This window comes from Mustela lutreola, chromosome 15 (assembly GCF_030435805.1).
Source record: "Mustela lutreola isolate mMusLut2 chromosome 15, mMusLut2.pri, whole genome shotgun sequence".
Taxonomy (NCBI): domain Eukaryota; kingdom Metazoa; phylum Chordata; class Mammalia; order Carnivora; family Mustelidae; genus Mustela; species Mustela lutreola.
In genome coordinates, this window is record NC_081304.1 from 7,626,788 (window position 1) to 7,647,958 (window position 21,171).

The window sequence follows — 21,171 nt, forward strand, 5'->3', positions numbered from 1 at the left end:
ATTTGGACCTGATTCTAAATCCGCATGTTCCCACCCATTTTTATGTGTATATACATGTGGTAAAGGGTTTTAGATGCTTGGAAGAAGGCGCATGAGAGGTAGGTCTTGGTGTTTTGGCATTTTTGCAGATAGAAGTGCTTGGGCCAAGGCATGGGGGTGGGACTGGAGGGCTCAGCACGTAGCAGGGGGCAGTCGTGCAAGATGGGGTTCAAACGGTTAGGGCTAGCTCAAGCTTCCTTTTTTTTTTTTTTAAGATTTTATTTATTTATTTGACAGACAGATATCACAAGGAGGCAGAGAAGCAAGCAGAGACAGAGGGGGAAGCAGCTCCCTCCCACATTGGTGGGGCTCGATCCCAGAATCCTGGGATCATGACCTGAGCCGAAGGCAGAGGCTTTAACCCACTGAGCCACCCAGGCACCCCTCATTTTTATTAAGCTTCATTTTTTTTATTAAGATTTTATTTATTTATTTGACAGAGAACACAAGTAGGCAGAGAGGCAGGCAGAGAGAGAGAGAGAGAAGCAGGCTCTGCACTGAGCAGAGAGCCCAGTGCGGGGCTCGATCCCAGGGTCCTGGGATCATGACCTGGGCCGAAGGCAGAGGCTTTAACCCGCTGAGCCACCCAGGCGCCCCTAAGCTTCATTTTTTTAATTGAGATAAAATCCATATAATATTCACCATTTTGCAGTGTAGAATTCAGTGGCATTTAGTACATTCACAGTGTTGCGGGACCATCAGCTCTGTCTAATTCCAGATACTTCCCTCATCCCCAAGGAGGGCCCCGCGCCTGTTAGACAGTGGCTCCCCCGTTCCCGGCTCCCACCATCCCGTCCGTCACTAATCTGTTCTCTGTCTAGGATTAACCTATTGTGGATATTTTGTGTGAATGGAATTATATTCTTTTACTTATTTTTTATTTTATTATTATTTTTTTAAAGATTCATTTATTCATTTGACAGACAGAGATCACAAGTAGGCAGAGAGACAGGCAGGTAGAGAGGAGGAAGCAGGCTCCCTGCTGAGCAGAGAGCCCAATGCGGGGCTCCATCCCAGGACCCTGGGACCATGACCTGAGCCGAAGGCAGAGGCTTTAACCCACTGAGCCACCCAGGCGCCCCTTATTTTTTTTTTTTTATCTTTTATTTTTTAAATTTAATCATAATTAACATACAGTGTATTATTAGTTTCAAAGGTAGAGTTCAGTAATTCAACAGATGCACATGACACCCAGTGCTCATTATGTCTCCGGCCATCTTCAATGTCCATCCCCCAGTTACCCCATCCCCACCCAACCCCCACCCCCCTCCCCTCCAGGCGCCCTCAGTTTGTTCTCTGTAGTTAAGCGTCTCTTATGGTTTGCCTCCCTCTCTCATTTGGTTTTATCTTATTTTTCCCTCCCTTCCCCTATGATCTTCTTCCATTTTATTTCCTAAATTCCACATGTGAGGGAAATCATATGATAATTGTCTTTCTTTGACTTACTTTGCTTAGCATAATACCCTCTAGTTCCATCCACATCGTTGCAAATGGCAAGATTTCATTTTTTTGATGGCCGAGTCATATTCCATTGTGCATATAGATGCACCACATTTTCTTTGATTGGAATCATATTCTATGTGGTCTTCTGTGTCTGCCTTCTTCCACTTCACGTAATTAATGTTTTTGAGGCTCCCTTGTATTGTAATATGTCCCCAGCATTCCGTTCCTTCTCATGGCTGAAAAGTACTTTGTCAAGTGGAACATGTTATTTCTCTATTCACCCGTTAATGGACATTTGGGCTGTTCCCACCTTTTGTCAACCGTGAACAAGATTGACACCCCTTTTCCTTTTTTTTTTTTTTTAAGAAAAGATTATTTATTTATTTGGCAGACAGATCACAAGTCGGCAGAGCAGCAGGCAGAGAGAGAGGAGGAAGCAGGCTCCCCGCTGAGCAGAGAGCCCGATGCGGGGCTCGATCCCAGGACCCTGAGATCATGACCTGAGCCGAAGGCAGAGGCTTTAACCCACTGAGCTGCCCAGGCGCCCCAACATCCGTTTTCTTTAAAAGGAACTCAGATCATCCATTCTTTCACTCATCCCTCTGGAGGGCTGGGCCTTGGGGTCACTTAGGGGCTGAGATGCCCCAGGCAGCATGTCAAGAAGAGAGCCAGGGCGGGATGAACGTCCGTCATGGGAAGTGAGGCGTAGACACAGCTTCTCACACGGCAGCTTGCCCTTCCATCTTCAGGTTTCCGGCCCTGCAGTAGGCCTACCAAGCCAGCCAGCCAGAAGTGAGATACTCGGTTCTCTTTTGAAAAAAAACCAAAAACAAAAAAACACATTTCCTCCTTAGCTCTTCTCACAGGGATTGTCATTGTTATTGAAATGCTCGCTTGAGCAAAAATTGGGGCCTCTTTGGTCTTGGCAACCTCTGGCTTGGAGGATGAGGTTCATGCAAGCTTTCCTGTAGTGCATTTGATGGTTTTATTTTTGGCAATGAAGAGGCAAGAAAAGGGCTTTGGGGGAACAGTGAGGCCCCTGCCGTGTGCCCTAAAACTTGATTATGCATTCCTTTTCTAGACAAAGGTGGGAAGAGGTAGGTGCTCCTTGTCTAGTCCTCATGCTTTTATCTGATGTCTTCAGGGCTGGTGCTGCTAGGCTAGTTTTTGCCTTTATAAGCCGTGTGGTAGCAGCAGGAGAGCTCTGGGTATCTGTCATCTGGGTCATAAAGGCACTGGCTGGCAAGGCCCTCCCTGTGGAACTCATTACCTGAAGTCTTGGGCCCACTTTTCACCACCTTCTTCTCGGTAGCCTGTCCCCTCCAGGCCCTGATTGTTAGGAGTAAATGAGGGTTAATCAGACTTCCTGTTTCAGGAAGGTAATTGGCTACATCCAGATTTAAATAATGCTTGACATTTAAAGGAGCTTTGCTAGTATTGAGAGTTTCAGGCCGGCCACCTATGTGGGCGGAATTATTAAATAAGGCTTAACATACAATTCAGCCGTTGTGCTCCTTGGCATTTACCGGGATGAACCGAAGAGTTATGTGTCCACGAAAACCTGCACACGGTTGCTGATAGCCGCTTTATTCATTATTCATACTTGCCAAAACTTGGAAGCAATCGAGATGTCCTTCCACAGGTGAAGGGACAAATGAACGGGGGTCTATCCGGACCATGGAATTCAGGGCTAAAAAGAAGTGAGCTCTCCAGGCCATGGAAAAACATGGAGGAATCTTAAAAGCACATCCCTGAGTGAAACAAGCCGGTCTGAAAAGGCTACGGACTGTGTGATTCCAACTGTGGGACATTCTAGAAAAGGCAAAAGACTATGGAAACTGTAAAGAAATCAGTGGTTGCCCAGGGTTGGGAGGAGGAGGGGATGAATGCACAGAGCGCCTAGGATTTGTAGGGCCGTGAGACGACCCTCTGATGATACCGTAATGGCGGATCCCTACCTTTATGTATTTATAGAAGCCCATAGGCTGTACACAGCAAGCCTGGACTCTGATGTAAACGGTGGCTTTCCGATGGTGCTGGTGTATCCGTGTACCATAACGCATACGCCACCAAGGTGTGGGAGGCCTATCCTGGGACTTTATGAACCTGTGGGGCATGGGACTTCTCTGTACTTTCTGCTCTATTTTGCTGTGAACCTATAACTGCTCTAGGAAAAACAACAACAACAACAACAACAACAAAAATGTAATGTATGCCTTCAAAGGCTCTATTAGTTTCTTGTTGCCACTGTAAGAGAATACCACAAATGTAGCAGCTCAGAAGGACACACATCCGCGCTCTGAAAGTCCTGGAGTTCAGAAATCCAGAATGGTTTCACTGGGTTACAGTCAAGGTGTTGGCTGGGCCGCGTTCCTTCTGGAGGCTCTAGGGGACAGTCTAGACAGTCTGTTTCCTTGCTGTTTCTACTTTCTAGGGGCCACCCGTATTTCTTGGTTCATGACCTTTCCTCGGTCTTCACGCCAGCCCGGCAGCATCTTCCAGTCCCTTGCTGACTGTGACCTCTGCTTTTGTCATCACATCTGTCTTTGACTCTTCTTGTCTTTTCCTAAGGACCCTGGGATCACATTGGCTCCACCCAGATCATCCAGGATAAGCTCTCCATCTCAAGGTCCTTAACTTAATCACTGCTGCAGAGTCCCTTTTGCCACGGAAGGGGGACATATTCCCAGGTTTTGGGGGATCAGGACGTGGCTGTGTTTGGGGAGAGGTCATTATTTTGTCTCCCACATACACCCTCTAAATAGCTTTTCTTTGGGCCCCGTCTTCACTTCAGACAGGCAACCCGGTTCTATGTCACGATTTTTCTTTGGTTATTTGTCCAGTTTATGTAGGAGGCAGGGAGTCTGGTGAGGAAAAGACATGAAGGAAATCCAGTTGGGTCCTGGATTTCGCTGGAAGGCTAGAGAATGGTGATTCTCCAGGAGGGGCCCCTACGAATCCCCCGGCATGCTCTTCTCTTTCAAGCACCCCAGCATCCCAGCACTCTTCGCCGAGAGGCACCTCTCTCCTGCTCTGCCTCCTGTCACTCGTCGATGGGAACATTTTGTATTTCTCATCTGCAGACGTGAGGAATAAGTCGGCATCCAGGGATGCAGAGGGGTGAAAGGAGCTTGGGCAGAAAAGAAAAGAAGGGCTCCCTCCCCGCCCCCCACCCCCACCCCATGGCATCAGCCACGCAGGGACAGGTTGGAGGACGAGATGAGTGGCCTTCCTGGACGGTGTGCGGCATTAGAGTAGCTAATGGTGGGGCTGTTTGTGAGGCTTTGGAATGTGCACACAGAGAGGTTGCCAGACAGGTGTGGCCACGTCCTCCTCAGTGCAGAGTTTATCATGAACAGCAGCTCCTGGGGGCTGTTGAATTCTAAATCCCATGAGACAGCAGTCTGGGAAAGGGACAGGTTAAGCTCTGGCACGGGGAAGGAGTCCATAGTCTTCCTTAGACGGTCTCATGGAACTGAACTGATGAGGCATTTTCTTTCTGGAAGTTTCTGAGGCAGATACAATCTTTCTGTGGGTGGCACTAATTCTTTTGGTGGGAGAATGAGGCCCAAAGCAAGTGACTGTCTGTGGATGATGGTTGGCAGAAGGGAAATTGCTTTCTGCATGGATTTGTTCTTTATTGTTGCTCTTGTAATACCTGGTTCTGTCACTCCGAATGTTATTTTGGAGACGGGTGATGCAGTTGTTTTTTTTTTTTTTTAAGGCAGGGCATAATTAAATCATTTTTAGAAACCCATTCAACATTTTACATGTCAGTGATGACTGTGGGATGGTTACGATGGGTAGTGGGTGTACCCTTGCCAAGAAGATGTCACAGCATCTTTAAGAGTAAACAGCCGTGGATGAGCATTTAATTCAGTAAACACTGGAGAAGTTCTATTAGATTGACCTCACTGAGACTTGGGTTCTGTTTCATTTTTCTCTTCCCTTTCATGGTTCCGCCCTCATTCAAGTGATTCTGGTCCTGCTTGCTCAGGTCTGTGAACTTGCCACTTACTGACGATGTCACCTCCTTCACATGGCCTCATTACTTCTAGATTCGATTTCTTTATCTGTGGATAGCAATGGAAAGTAGCGTCTGCCTCCCGGGGTCGTGCCCATGATAAAAGAAGATACCAAGATCTATTTCCCTGGACATAGTAGGGGAATCAATAAATATTAGTTCTCTTCTTTCCTTGGAGAGATAACAAAGTTGGCAAGCCCAGGCTGACATTGATCAGCGGTTGTCTTCAAATATTTCAAAGGCTGCCACGTATCCTTAGAAGAAGGATCCCTTCTTTGATGCTCCAGAGAGCAGACGTAGAACTACCAGGTAAAAATAGAAGGGAGATGGATGTGTGTGACACACGTCTACTGTGACAACCAAAAATGTCTCCACACATTGTTGCCAAACTGTACCAGAGAGTAAAGTTGCCCAGGGTTGAGACCCGCTGAGTTTGAGGCTAGATGAGAGCCCGCTGGACTCCATCCTTCCAAGGTCCCCTCCATCCCACGCCCCATTGAGTTCCTATGGTGTCTGCTTCAGGCATTCTGGTGGTGGCTTTTTGGTTTGAAAGATTGCCGACTACTGAAGACGAAGAGCTTAATGCCTGCGTAGGGTTCGCTGTGGGCCCCAGAGAGCAGCTGAAGTCGGCAGTTGGAAGGCCTTTTGGGGTTGTGGTTGGTTTAATGGCTTGTTCACTGTGGTTTTGCAGGTCATGTTAGCGGCTTCCTATTGGTCTCTCCTGGCCCCGGCTGTTGAGATGGCCACGTCCTCTGGGGGCTTTGGTTCCTTTGCCTTCTTCCCTGTGGCCGTTGGGTTCACGCTTGGAGCTGCTTTTGTCTACCTGGCTGACCTCCTGATGCCTCACCTGGTGAGTACCACTCTTCAGACTTGATATACCCACTCATGGCTCTGTTGAGTTGCCAGTGATAGTGAAGTAGGTATTTCAAGCCATTTAGGGCTTTTATCTAGAATTTTACTGTGAATTCGGACTTTTTTTTTCCTAAAAGAAAATAAGCTCTTGGTAATATGACTAATCATTCCCTTAGTTACATTTTGGTAAGTTCAGATTTGAAATGTCAGATTTCGTTATAAATAGAGAGTTCAGCTGGCGCGGAACCGTGTGGCCCTGTGTCTCTGAGCGGACCCAGCAGCTGGGAGAAGTGAGTGATTATGATCACGGACTTGACCCTTAAGGAGCCTACACTGTCATCAGGGAGATGACGACACCCAGCTACAGCACAAGACCATTGACAAAGTGTCACATCAACAAGGGCTTATTAATGGGAGGGTGAGGTGGGGACACCGGGCAGCAGAGCCCTGAGTTCAAGTTCATTTCTGCTGTTGACTGGTTGCGTGCCCCTTGGTTCCAGTCTTCCTTCTTGTAGCTTGAGGATAACTCCCTTTAAGAGCTGCAAAGTAAAAATTGAACTGGGGGGGGGGGGCGAGTCACAGATTTTAGGTTTTCTTTGCTGAAATGGGGCTGGTGGGTTAGGTTTGGGGAGTGAGCGGGTACTTACTTGCTCATGTAGAAGCGTGGTACAAACCACAGCCTGAAATCCAGCCATGAGATCATAACCAGGTGCCATTGGTTAAAATCACATGGTGTGAAGGGTCAGTGTCCATAAGAACCCAGGACGGGAATATGACCCGATGCTGGATCCCATCCAGCCCTAGAGGTAGGCACAAGTCCTCTGTGAGATCTGGGACTGGTCCTTTCTCACCCAGAAAGGATGGAGGCACAAGAAGGACACTATAGGGGAGAATGGGGTTGGAGGTCATTTCTTCTTTTGGACTGTGATGAGCTAGGATCAGGCCAGGCTGTCCAGAGTCAGTTGGACATCTAGCCTACCTGGGCTAGATGTCCAACTGACATTTGCCTACCTGCCTTCTTGGCTGTCATAAATTCCTGAATAGAGAAAGAAAAAGAAGGGTTCTTGGGAACTTGTCCTTAGGACCAATAAGGAACTGATTCTAATTGTCATTGTTTATAGCTGCATGATAAGAACTTTGAGAGGTCTTCCATGTGGGCTGCCGTGTTCTGCTCTCAGACCCACCCTGGTCATGGGTGAACTGGCCGTCGGGGTATATTCTACTCACCTGGCAGGAAGATCTTAGGGCCAGTGGCCTTAACTCTCAGAACAGTGGACCAGGGGCTGGCTCAGTGGCTCTACACAGCCCCCATTGGTTCTCATTCTGCCTTTCCTACCTGGGGCTTCTAAGACCATATCTCAGGGAGGGCTCTTTGCACTCATGATGGGTCACTGCTCCCCGGTACTGGGGGCGGAGATGGGGGCCGGTATATTTGATCAGCTGTCTGAATGTGGGGACTTTCTCTGGGCAGTGTAAATAGTCATTGACCAATTTGTACTGTGCAGCATCATTGTTTTAACCTTTTGCTTGGTGTTTGTTCTAATATATGCTCTGAATATGGAGAAGGTCCCAGGGGAAAGTCGTGGCCAGACTGCACAGAAAATTAGCAATGGCTTGGGAGTAGCGGCTGCATGTCCAGGGAGAGAATTTGAAGGGGCTTGAGAACGGACATGATAACCGTGAACGCCCAGAACCACGCTAATTGGCAGAAAGATCGGCCTGACAGTAAGCATCTGTTCTAGGACATTTGAAAAGAAATTAATTCTTGCTGTCGATGTGAGAAGGGGAATTTGTTCTGGAAGGCTTATAAACAGATAAGAATTATTTATAAGTGCTACAGTCACTGAATACAGATGTTGCCGTGTGAGTGGCAAAGTCAGGCTACCGTTGCTCTGAGACGGCCTGAGGTTCCCCTAGGTTTCATTCTTTTTTTTAAAGATTTCACTTATTTATTTGACAGATCACAAGCAGGCAGAGAGGCAGGCAGTGAGAGAGGGGAAAGCAGGCTCCCTGCCGAGCAGAGAGCCCAACATGGGGCTCGATCCCAGGACTCTGGGATCATGACCTGAGCCGAAGGCAGAGGCTAAACCAAGCCACCCAGACACCCTTAGGTCTCGCTCTTAATGGGCTTTCTAGACCCAGGAAGGGCAGCAGTGTGGATCTGTCCGAGGTGCTTCGTGGAGTGTGAGCTAATGGGTTTGGATCTCTTATCTGACCCTGACTGAGCACCCACAGGGAAGGTAGCCTTCTCGGGCTGCTAGAAGTCGGTTTGCGAACCCAGACTCTTGGGTCTGTGGGAAGGAGATGGTTAACCACCAACTCTGGTCTCCCAATGCTATTTCTGTTTGTTCAGCTTTTCAGATTCATCTGTCCCCCTTTTGGAGCCCAAGCAAAATACCGCTCATGAAAAGGGTTTTACTCATCACAGCCTGTCAGGTTGAACCCATTGCGGCTTTGTTAACTTCAGATACATCAAATTGCTCTCTGAACTGGGTATTTGTTTTCATTTCTTTATCTGCGAATAAAGTAGAGAAGGCTCGGGCAGTAACCGTTAATGGGAAATGAGCTTACAGAGATTTGTGGAGATTTTGCCAAATGGTGTCTTAATGGGAGAGGGAAAGAGGCAGTGGGTCGGCCTGGAGGTAGCCGGCTGCTGGACCTCGGGAAGACGGCTGCCAGGAGGGGGCTGGCTGGGGCCGGCCTGAGCCCAGGCTTCCCCTCCAGAGGCCATGGGGAGAGACGGAATGGATAGTGAACAGCTGTTTGGAGACATTGACATTTTTATGATCTTTGCAGTTCTGGTTCTATATGAAGTTCAGGATGGTAGTAGGTGGGTGGCCTTTATCTTGAGTTTAAAGCAGTGATTTTCCACTGGTGGGTAGAAGGGTGGTAGGATGTGTGTTCCCAAGGCCTGCTTGCTTGCTTCCTTCCTTCCTTTTTTTTTTTTTTTTTTTTAAAGATTTTATTTATTTATTTGACAGAGAGAAATCACAAGCAGGCAGAGAGGCAGGCAGAGAGAGAGGAGGAAGCAGGCTCCCTGCTGAGCAGAGAGCCCGATGCGGGCCTCGATCCCAGGACCCTGAGATCATGACCTGAGCCGAAGGCAGCGGCCTAACCCACTGAGCCACCCAGGCGCCCCCCTTCCTTCCTTTTTAAAGATTTTATTTATTTAATTGAGAGACAGAGAGCACAAGTCAGGGAAAAGGGGTAGAGGGGGAAGCAGACTCCCCAGGGAGCAGGAAGTCCGAAGCAGGACTCGATCCCAAGACCCAGAGATCATGACCTGAGCCAACAGCAGATGCTTAACCGCCTGAGCTGCCCAGGTGCCCCCTCGTTCTGTCTTTCTTTGTAATCATCTAGTATTACAACTACAACCCAAAAATCTAATCATAAAAACTAAAGAAAAAAAATTTCTATGAAGGTCCCTTCCTGGTATAGACTGCGTCCCCTTAAAATTCATGCAGTGAAATCCTAACCCCCAGTGTGATGGTATTAGGAGGTGGACCTTGTGGAGGTGGTCAGGTCGTGAGCGTGGTTTCCTCAGGATGAGATTAGTGCCCTTATAAAGAGGTCCCCCGGAGCTCCCTGTTCTGCCCTGTGCGGATACACACGAGGATGTCTATGAACAAGAAACCCGACTCGGGTCCTGCCGGCCTCTTTGATACTCGCCTTCCAGCCTCCAGCAGTGTGAGCAATACATTTCTGTTGTATATAAGCCACTCGGTCTATGGTAATTTTTTAATTTTTTCAAAACAATGTATTTATTTATATATTTTTTGGAAAGATTTTATTTATTTATTGGAGAGAGAGAGAAATTGAGAGAGCACAAGTGGAGGGCAGGGGCAGAGGGAGAGGGAGAAGGGGCAGAGGTAGAGAAGCAGAGTTGCCCCTGAGCAGAGAGCCTGAGGTGGGGCTCCATCCTAGGACCCCAGGATCATGGGGCCTGAGCTGAGGGCAGATGGTTAACTGACTGAGCCACTCAGGTACTCCTAATTTTAATAGATTTTATTTTTAAAAATAACCTCTACCCCCAATGTGGGGCTTGAATCCACAACCCCAAGATCAAGAGTTGCGAGCTCCATGGGTTGAGCCAGCCAGGCGCCCCCTAGAGTAATTTTTTCTAGCGACCCCGAATGGACTGACACGTCCATCTTCCTCCGCTGTCCCCAGACCCACCATTGTTAACGGTTTAGTGGGTATCCTTCCAGGCTTTTTCTCCTTTCTTCAAGAAAATGAACTATGCTGTGTCTTTTATATACTGAAAGGTAAACACTTTGCCCATTTGTTTGTTTCGCTCGAACATGCTTTAAATCCGCTCTACAGCAATCCCAGTTCTGCCTCGTTTCGAGCTCCTTTCTCTAGTGTGCATGGATACAGTGCGTTTTCACACCACCGGGGCCGGTGTGTGCTTCCTCTCGGGGGCTGTTTTTACATTTGAACTGACTCTTATCTACAGTCCTTCTAGTCCCTGTGCAGCGTCCCACCACGTTCCTGTGTGTCGTTCGCCTGGTAATTTCCCCATCATTGAGTAGCCGGGTTGCTCCGCGCCTTTACATATGTATCTGTGTACATCTGGAAGTGTAATTTTGTTTTGTGTTTTCTAAAAAACACATGGGAACATACTGTGTTGTTGCTACTTGCTTTTTTCAGCTTGCTTTCCATCTTGGCAGTCTCCCCGGGAGATACGCGCTCCCCACCCCTCCCCTCCCTTGGGATGTGACATCTTGAGGAGGCTGCTGGGGGACTGCCTTGGGGAAGGGAAAGAAGTGGTCTCTGGGACTGCATCGGAGATCTCTCGTCTGAGAGAGCGTGGCTGGTGGTCCTGCCCAGAGAGGCTCTGGGGTCAGGGCCAATTTCCCAAGGTTGGGGGTACTGCCTTCTTCTCCGCCCCCTCCCCCTCCTTAATTTATCTGGGTCTCCGGTCCCATAGAGCTGCTTCTCTTTGCTGTCTCTGTAGTGGCAGAGAAGACGCTTCTGCTGAAAACCTGACCAAGCAGTGGGTGCCCGAACGTTTACTATGTGGCCAACGTTGGCTGATGTCTGTACTGCCTGGCTGGGGTTGCTCTGAGTGGCCACCTAGGACACGTTTCTGGAAGCAGTCCAGGTTGCAGGAGGCGAGTATTTTTCCCCCAGAGTGGGCCTTTGGAAGTTTTTTTTCCTCTTGTATATGTTCTCTCCATCTTCAGCATTCGGATTCTACTTCACCAAAGAATACCTTGCAGAGAGAAGATGGGGTTGCGGAGGGGGGGCGGGGGGGGGGTGGCAGGAGCGCCTTACAGAATGCCCCAGGGAGAAACTGCGACAATAAAACCACCTGAGAGCCTGGAGTGGAAGCCTGGCGTTTTCTGCTAAGCCCAGCCAAGACTGGCCCTCTGCCTCCGTTTTAGTGCTTCCTTCTGTTTCTTGTTTTTGTTTTTGTTTTTTAAGATTTTATTTATTTATTTATTTGAGAGAGAGAGAAAAAGTGCGCATGCCCCTGCATGAATGGGAGGTGGGGGAGGAAGGGGTGGGAGGGAGGAAGCAGAGGGAGAAGGAGAAGCAGGGCTCAATCCCAAGACCCCAAGATCATGACCTGAGCCGAAGTCAGGCGCTTCACCGACTGAGCCCCCCAGGCGCCCCTTGGTGCTTCCTTCTTTCTCATGCTTGGTTGAGCTTTGGCAGAAGCAATTCCCTTCATACTGGAGGGTATACTGGGTTTGATGTGCTGTTGCCATTGTCGCTAGGCTGGAGAGAGCCTCCAGGGCAGGGGCTGGGGCACGGGGGGTTATCCGGCGACTTCACTGACTGTAGAATCCGGTCAAAGAGGGATGAGGTTTTGCAAGTGGGCGTATAGCTTCACTGCCCGCACACCGGTGCTCATTTCCAGGGCCGCCAGCACGGAGTGCTGCAGACCAGGGCCCTCCAGAAACAGTAGGATGTTTCCTCCTGACCCTGGAGGCTGGAACTCTGCGATCAGGGAGCCTGCTGGTCAGGCTTCCTCTGCGTCCTCTCTTGCTGACTTGTAGACGCTCCCGTCCTGCTGGGCCCTCACGCGGTCTTGCTTCTATGCAGGGACATTCTTGGTATCTCCCCGTGCATCTAAATGTCCTCTCCTACGGACACTGGTCGGATGGACGAGGGCCCACCCTGATGGTCTCCTTTTAACTTGATCACCTCTTTCAAAGACCCTCTCTCTAAATACAGCCACATTCTGAGGTCCAGGGGTTTGGGCTGCAACTTAGGAATTTTAGGGGACACAATTCAGCCCCCAACAACATTCTCTTAGTTTCTTTTGGTGTTGGTGGTACTAAGGTTGAGAGGTGACTCAGGTAGGGACAGCTCATGCCATGGACGTCACCAGAGGCCATCAGTTAACATCCCCAGAGGCCATCAGTTAAAGCACTGGGTGTTTTGAGTAAGAACAAGCCGATGTTCTGGCTGCTGAGCGGGCAGGCTGAGCGAGTCTGCTCCCCAAGCAGCTGAGCTCGCTAAGCGAGACACCACTGATGGGTGCGCTTGTTTCTGATGGCTAGAGGGCACCCCGGAAAGGTGTTCTCCCAGAGGGATCCACCGACAAAAGGGTTTTGAGTCTTTTATGGAGCGGACAGGATATGTCAACGTCCCGGGCTTGGCACAGGGGAGCTGCTTGCTCTTCCGAGTGGGAACTTGGCGACAGTGGCATTCAGGGCCTGCTGGGTGCTGAGCACCGGTCCCCAGGTGCAAGCGGGAGCCAGGCTTGAGGTTTGTTTTGCGAGTGATGCGTTCAGGAGCCTCTTGCGACTTTAGGGAAGAAGCTCGGGTGTTGATTTTGGTCTCGCCGGCCTGCAGAGGGGCTGAAGGGGTGGACGCAGTCTTCTAGTACGCTGTGCTTGCTGCCTCTAGGAGAAGGAAAACGCGCGGCTTTCATGGGTCCCTGGCCATCCTGCGGTGCACGTTTAGCTGTGCACATGCACTGCTCTGGTGGTTGGTGTGCCTGTGGTCCTGGCTTCCTGGGCTGCAGGAGAAACTAGTAACTTTGCCCGTGGCCTAGAGAGTTGGAGATGGTGCACTCTGGCTCTTGGCCCGGGCTCAGAACCCAACTGTGTCAGTGCGGTGTCTTCCCGGAGGCAAGAGGGTCTGGCATGAAAACGCACATATGCGCACACATGCACAGGTGCGCACACCAGAGCTTCTGCTTCACTTTAGCCAAGCACTACGTGCTTCTTATTTTTATAATAAACTGGCAGTTTATAATAAACTGATTTTCTAAAAAGATTTATTGACTCATTTGCGAAAGAAGGAGCGTGAGCGTGTGAGCAGGGGGAGAGGCAGAGGAAGAAGGAAAGCGAGAGACTTTCAAGCAGACTCCCCGCCAAGCAGGGAGCCCGACTTGGGGCTCGATCCCATGACCCCGAGATCATGACCTGAGCCGATGTCAAGAGTCCAGCGTAGAACTGACTGAACTCTGGGCCCAGACGACAAGGCCCGTGCATAGTAGTGCCACTCTTCAGTACCTCCCTCCAGAAATGCTCTGTGTTGGTCTAGGTCTGCAATTCCTTTCTCTGTCCTGTGTCTTAGGCATGGGTGGAGGGGAAGGAGTGTCATCCCCGTGGCCCAGGAGCACACCGTGGCTCCAAAATCATAGCCAGTCCCCTCTGGAGCTTCCTTTTGCCAATGACTTGGGTGAATAAGTGTAGAACTTCTCCTCACTTTGACCGAAGCAGGACCGAGGTGTGCTGAGTCCACTGCAAAAGTTCAGTGATACTTACTAACCCATGGCAGTGGAGAGTAGCTCAGGACGCCGTTCTCTCCCGCTTCTGATCTGGTTGGTGTGTTCCTCCCCTGCAAGGCTTCCCTGGCCGCCCATGTCTTGGTTCCACTTAGCACTTCTCCCACAGTGGGCTTTCTCTTCCCTATGCTGTCATCACCCGTGGCCTCGATTCTCTGTGGCCTGAAGGCCGGAGCATGGGCAGGGGTGGGTCTGCTCTGGTGCCCCCTGTGTCCTCCACACCAATCAGCACAGTGCCCGGCGCACAGTAGGTCTGCAGGAGGAACTTGGTGAATGTGGAAATGAAGATGTTGGGAAGATCGAATGGGATGGTCTTTGAGAAGACTCTCTCCAGCTTCTAAGTTTAAAGAGCTCAACACCTGGAAGCAGATCCGTGCCCTTTGCAAGGACCACATTCTGGGCACAACAGACAGGGATGAGGCATGGATAATGAACCGTGCGGGTAAAAATGAGAAAACCTTAATCTGATATTTGACTCTGTTCTATGGTTTGTCATGGCTTTCCTTTCTTTCTTTTTTTTTTAAGATTTTATTTATTTATTTGTTAGGGAGAGACAGAGCGAGCGAGCACGAGCACAGGCAGGGGCAGAGGGAGAAGCAGGCTCGATGTGGGACTCGATCCCAGGACACTAGGATCATGACCTGAGCCGAAGGCAGCCGCTTAACCAACTGAGCCACCCAGCATCCCTGGCTTTCCTTTCTTAATGCTGTTTTACCTAAGAAGCTAACGGTTTATACTGCCTTTTAGAACAGGCATTTTCTGAGCAAAGTGATCAGGAAGTGTGTGGGAAGGGGGGTAGGTGGGGCGGGGGAGGGGTGGGAAGGAGCAGGGAACGTTGTCTTTGGTGCTTTAGAAAAATATTGAGACCCCCTGAAGCTCCCTGTGGGGGTTCTGATGTCATTGTGTGCATGGCAGGGCCTAGTGTCTGAAACGGAACCCCTGCACAGGCTCTGGTGTGCAGCCAAGGTCGGTGACCCACGAATGAAGCCTACCCATGTCTTGTTTTTGTTCGGGTGTTGTTTCCTGGGGTGATTCACTGCAGTTCCAGCACCTCTCTCTTTCCCTTCTAAGCCAAGTTTTACTATTGCCAAAGACTGAGAAAAGAGGGACAGAAGGGCTTCCTGCTGGCGATGTAGGGGCGGCCTCAAGATGAAAGGGGGGAGGATCTGGTTCTTTGGGTTGCAGAATTCAGAGCTCACCAGAGTCACCGGGGAGACCTTCTTTTCCCCGAGAGGCTCTAGCTTCCTTTTGGCCCATATTCCCATTTACCGCTGCCTTTCTCCTCCCCTGGTTCTCCCGGCAGCCTTTGTAGAAGTAATCACCTGCTTTGTCGACACCCTGAATCCTGAGTCTGCTCACCCCTCCCCATTTCGCCAAAAGCCACGGGAATGTCAGATTTCCATATGGCGGAGCAAGGGGCTGGCGGTGGCCTCCCAGAAGGCTGGCTCACGAAGATGCCAGAAGTGGTTTAGGGCAGGACCTGTAGGTCAAGAGGCGCAGGAAGTGCAGTCTAAGGCTAGGTTTTCTTGCTGAGAGTGTTCTAGTTCCACATCACGATTGGGGGTAGAAGTGGGTGATTTATATTGTTTCATGATACTGTAGTTTCTGATGGCATCTTAGGTGATGTTATATAAGGATATTCCATAATGCCATTATGTAACAATATGTTCATTATGTACATTGTATCTTTTAAAAAAAATTACCATGTCCTGTATTAGTTGCTCCAGGGGTACAGGTCTGTGAATCTCCATGCGTACACATTTCACAGCACTCACCATAGCACATACCCTCCCAGTGTCCGTAACCCAGTCACCCTATCCCTCCCCCGCACCCTCCAGCAACCCTTAGTTTGTTTCACGAGAGTAAGAGTCTCTTATGGTTTGTCTCCCTCCCGATCCTGTCTTGTTTCATTTTTTCCTTCCCTACCTCTCAGATTCCTCATATCAGTGAGGTCATGTGATAATTGTCTTTCTCTGATTGACTTATTTCGCTCAGCATAGTACCCTCTAGTTCCATCCATGTCGTGCAAATGGCAAGATTTCATTTCTTTTGATGGCTGCATAATATTCCATTGTATATATATACCACATCTTCTTTATCCATTCATCTGTTGATGGACATCTAGGTTCTTTCCATAGTTTGGCTATTGTGGACATTAATGTACAAACATTGGGGTGCACGTGCCCCTTCGGATCCCTTCATTTGTATCTTTAGGGTAAATACCCAGTAGTGCAATTGCTGGGTCTTAGGGTAGCTCTATTTTCAACTTCTTGAGGAATCTCCATTCTTTTTTCCAGAGTGGCTGCACCAGCTTGCGTTCCTACCAGCAGTATAAGAGGGTTCCCCTTTCTCCTCATCTTCACCAACACCTGTTGTTTCCTGACTTGTTAATTTTAGCCATTCTGACTGGTGTGAGATAGTATCTCACACCAGTGAGCACATTGATGTGTGTCTGTTGTGATGTGATGTGGAGCACTTTTTCATGTGTCTATTGGCCATCTGGATGTCTTCTTTGCAGAAATGGCTGTTCATATCTTCTGCCCATTTCTTGATTGGATTATTTGCTCTTTGGGTGTTGAATTTGATAAGTTCTTTATAGATTTTAGATACTAGCCCTTTATCTCATATGTCATTTGCAAATATCTTCTTCCCATTCTGTCAGTTGTCTTTTGGTTTTGTTAACTGTTTCCTTTGCTGTACAAAAGCTTTTGATCTTGATGAAGTCCCAGTAGTTCATTTTTGCCCTTGCTTCCCTTGCCTTTGGTGATGTCTCTAGGAAGAAGCAGCTGTGGCGGAGGTTGAAGAGGTTGCTGCCTGTGTTCTCCTCAAGGATTTTGATGGATTCCTGTCTCACTTTGAGGTGTTTCATCCATTTTGAGTCTATTTTTTGTGTGTGGTGTAAGGAAATGGTCCAGTTTCATTCTTCTGCATGTGCCTGTCCAATTTTCCCAACACCATTTGTTGAAGAGGCTGTCTTTTTTCCGTTGGACGTTCTTTCCTGCTTTGTCGAAAATTAGTTGACCATACAGTTGAGGGTCCATTTCTGGGCTCTCTGTTCTGTTCCATTGATCTACATGTCTGTTTTTCTGCCAATACCATACTTTTACATTGTATTTGAACTCTTCTGCTCTCTCTCTCTTTTAAGATTTATGTATTTATTGGAGAGGAGGGCTTCATTGTGATGTTCATCCCTCTTGCCTCTGGGTTCTAGAAGGTGAGATGTCCTTTTGTAGATGTTTGGCTATCTATAGGCAGATGGCCCCTTCTTTCTACTGCTCCCAAGGGAACAGGTTGAAAAGTTGTGCCTATAAAACTGGACCCGTAGGACCATCGCCCATCTTTGCCACTCATCCTGTGGGGTCTTTCTTTCAGACGGATTAGTAACCAACTGGCCATTTGGAGACCAAAATGATTTGACAGGGTGAGGTGGAAACCTTCAGTCCTCTTGTGCCTCACTGTAACTAACTAGATTATTTTACTCCTGTCCCAGGTTGCTAGTGGGCTGTCCATCAGGTTTGACATCCAAGTTGTTGCTACCAAGGGAATGATGCCTCCGCCTCCTTCCCATACATATGTTGAGGCCCTAAACCCCTGTGTGTATTTGAAGGGAAGTCTTTGGGAGACTGTGAGGCTTCCATAAGGCCCTGAGGGGCCTTATCATGGGATTAGCACTCTTAGAAGAGCGGACACCAGAGAGCTTGAATGTTCCTCTGTCTCTGCCCTGTGCAGACGCCGTGAGAAAGCAGCTGCCTGCCGGCCAGGAAGAAAGTCTGTTGTGTGTGTTTTCTCCATACCACGGAGCTGTTCTTCAGCACCAGCTGGGCATCCCACAGTTCAAGTTCATCCTGACGCTATCTCCCTGCAGATATCTACCTGCCTGCCAGTATCGAGTCCTGGTTGTGTCGGTCATCAGTAGAGCAGAAGTTCCCATCCCCCCTCCTTGGATTTGATTAATTTGCTATAGCGGCTCACAGAACTCAGGAAAACAGCTTACGGTTGACCCCTGGACAGGACAGGGGTTAGGATTGCCAGCCCCTGCCCCCCCCAGATACACACAGTCCAAAATCCCTGTATAACTTTTGAAATCTTCCGGAACGGAACTGTTCATAGTGAGCTCGCAGTGTTGACTAAAAGCCCCACTGATACCATCAGCAGTGGATTAATACATATTTGGCATGTTATGTATATTATGTGCTGTATTATAATAAAGTAAGCTAGAGAAAAGAAAATATTAAGAAAATCATAGGGAAGAAAAAAGTGCATTTACAGGACTGTACTATCTTTATGGGAAAAAATTCTCAGCTAATTGGACCCATGCCGCTCATGTGTTCAAGGGTCAGCTAAGCTGTACTCTTGAGATTACTGGTCTATTAGCAAAAGATAAAGCTCAGAAACAGCCAAAAGGAGAGAAGCATGGGGCTGAGTATGGGGAAAGGCGGGGGAGATGGGGAGGTTTCTCCTCTCTCCCCACACCTCAGTTGGCCTCAACTCTGTGTGTTCACCAAACTGGAAGCTCTCCGAACCCTGTCCTTCTGGGTTTTTATCGCGGTTTCATTACCTGAGCGTAACCCATTAAATCATTGATTCATTCTTCATTCCCACTTTGCATCCAGGCCGGTGGTCAGGGGGTGGGGCGGAAAGTTCCAACCCTCTAGTCACGTGGTCGATTTCCCTTGGCAGCCGACCCCCTCCTGGGGCGCTTTCTTGAGGTCACCTGATTAACATAAGCTCAGGTGGTGGAAAGAGGTTGGTGACAATTACCCTTTCATCTCTCTTATCACTGAGAGGACTCCCCAAGCGTTTTTTTAAGAGCTCTTGTGCCACAAATAGGGGCAAAGACCAATCAGATATTTCTTGTTATAAATCGCAGTATCACAAGGGTCCTCCCCAGAACCCAGCCCTCCTGGCACCCTGATCTTGGACTCTCAGGCTCCAGAACTGTGAGAAGCCCCTTTGTGTTGTCACCCAGTGTGTGGGGGCTTTGTTAGGGCAGCTGGCGCTCAGACGGTGGTGAAAACTGTTGTCTCAGATCGTGGGTGACTCGGTCCTTCTTTGCCCCTTGCATGGATGTGCGCCACTCTCTGCAGCCCCTCAGCGGTCCTGTCACTACCCCCAGGACATCTCTGTGGGGTGTCCTTTTGTCCCTTACTAACGCGGGGCCAGATTGTGCTCTCTGTCTGTACGCACGGGCTGCTTTCTCCCTAAAACAGGTGTCAGTCTCCTTCCTCTGGTTTCTTTGTAAGGGTTCTAGTTCTAGGCTGGTTGGGTCCAAGGTTGTGGCGGGGGGGGGGGGGGATCTGGCAGGACCAGCCAAAGGGGTCCTTGACTTTGTGCTGGAAAGAAATCAAAAGTGAGGAAGTGAGAGTAGAGTTTGTGAAAGATAGAGTGTAGATATGGACAGAGCATCTAGGAGACTCAGGAAAGATGGTGAATCTCCTCTTTGCGTGGGGTCGGGGCGGGCATGTTCTGAGGACGGTGGTCTGTGTCTTTTCAGCAATCCAGGAACAAAGATAGGTGTTTAGGTGTCCCTGTAAATCACTCATGCCTTGGAGGCAGGAATTTTGATGAGTCAATGGTCATGCCAACCCCATCTGATCCCTCCCTAGATGTGTTATCTGTTGCGCAGGAATCCTCCAAAGAAATCATTACATCCTTGACTTTTATAAAGAAGACATATATTGTCTGTTCTATAAAGTATGTGTAAGGTTGGGGTGCAGGTCCTAGCAAGAATAGAAACAGGAAAAGGAGTGAAAAAAAAACAAAAACCCAAGTTTTTAGGGCACCTGGGTGGTTCAGTCAGGTAAACATCAGGCTCTTGATTTCGGCTCCGTCATGATCCCAGGTTTGTGAGATCCAGCGCTGTGTTGGGCTCCGCGCTGAGTGTGGAGTCTGCCTCAGATTCTTTCCCTCTCCCTTCCCATCCCAACCCCCACCCTGAAGCAGGTTTTCATGGGGTCCCTTTAGTTCCCCTATCTCAACTCCCCATCCAGGACTCTGCTTCACAAGCCCCATCAGACCTGCCCGACCGAGGTCATTTGTCAAACCTGTCCTTTGTAGCATTAGCAAACTAAACCCTGATTTCTTTTATAATAATTCCAGGCACACTTAGTTAGAGCAGTTATTACATTTCCAGATATATTGGGTAAAGGTTCTCTTCCATCACAAGTTTGGAAATATTAAAATATGGATGAATATTTCAAAAACTTGTACCTATTTGCTTAGGTATCCAGGCTTGGAAGGCCCTAGAAACATGTTCCACCTTTGGTTTGGGTGGTCAGATGAATAATGGCCCCCAACGATATCCAGGTCCTAATCCCTGGAACCTGTGAGTATTACTTTATATGGGAAAAGGATCTTCGCAGCTGTGATGACGTTAAGGACTTCGGATTGAAGAGGCTGACCTGGTTTATCCTACATGCAGTCACATGTGTCCATAATTATAAAAGGGAGGCAGAGGAAAATTTGACCCAGTAGAGGAAAGGGCTTCTTCCGGCCCTAGAGGCAGAGGTTGGAGTGGCGAAGCCCAGAATCCAGGGGTGCCAGGAGCCCCCTGATGGTGTAGGAAGCAGGGAGTGGATTCTACCGTAGGGCCTCTGATGGAAGTTTGGTCCTGTCACCCGCTGGCTTCAGCCCAGTGGTACGATTTTGGATTTCCAGCTTCTGGAACTGTGAGACAATGAGTTTCTGTTATTTAAAACCATCGTTTTGTGATAATTTGTTATTGCAGCCACAGGAAACTGATACAGATTGTGTGGTTAATTCTCTCCTTGGTGCTGCTGCCCCTCCCACCTCTCACTGCCCTGGAAGCTGGTGGTGTTCTGTGAAGCAATTCAGCAGTGAGTCCTTTCTTTGACCAACTTACTGCTCGTGGGTGCCATCTTTTGCACATCTAAAATCTCAGGATAGATGAGCTGCTTTTGCACACATTCAGTGAGAGTTTGATCCCTGACTTCTCAGTGGCTTAAGAGGCTGCAGAGCGTAATTGCCAATAGCCTGGGCCCTGGAATCCCACCGACTGAGATCAGATCCATGCTCTGCTATTTTTTGACCACGGGACCTAGGACTA

The 21,171-nt window shown here is 48.9% G+C and overlaps 1 protein-coding gene across 5 annotated transcripts in view; it reads left to right on the forward strand.

Annotated features, from left to right (window-relative positions):
• The window catches only part of SLC39A11 (solute carrier family 39 member 11), a 321,878-nt gene that overhangs the window by 36,653 nt on the left and 264,054 nt on the right, over nucleotides 1-21,171 (forward strand). For all 5 annotated transcript variants that reach the window (XM_059150367.1, XM_059150368.1, XM_059150366.1 and 2 more), the window contains one exon: nucleotides 6,198-6,356. In XM_059150367.1, the coding sequence (XP_059006350.1) occupies nucleotides 6,198-6,356 (159 nt within the window). The remainder of the gene's footprint in view (nucleotides 1-6,197; nucleotides 6,357-21,171) is intronic.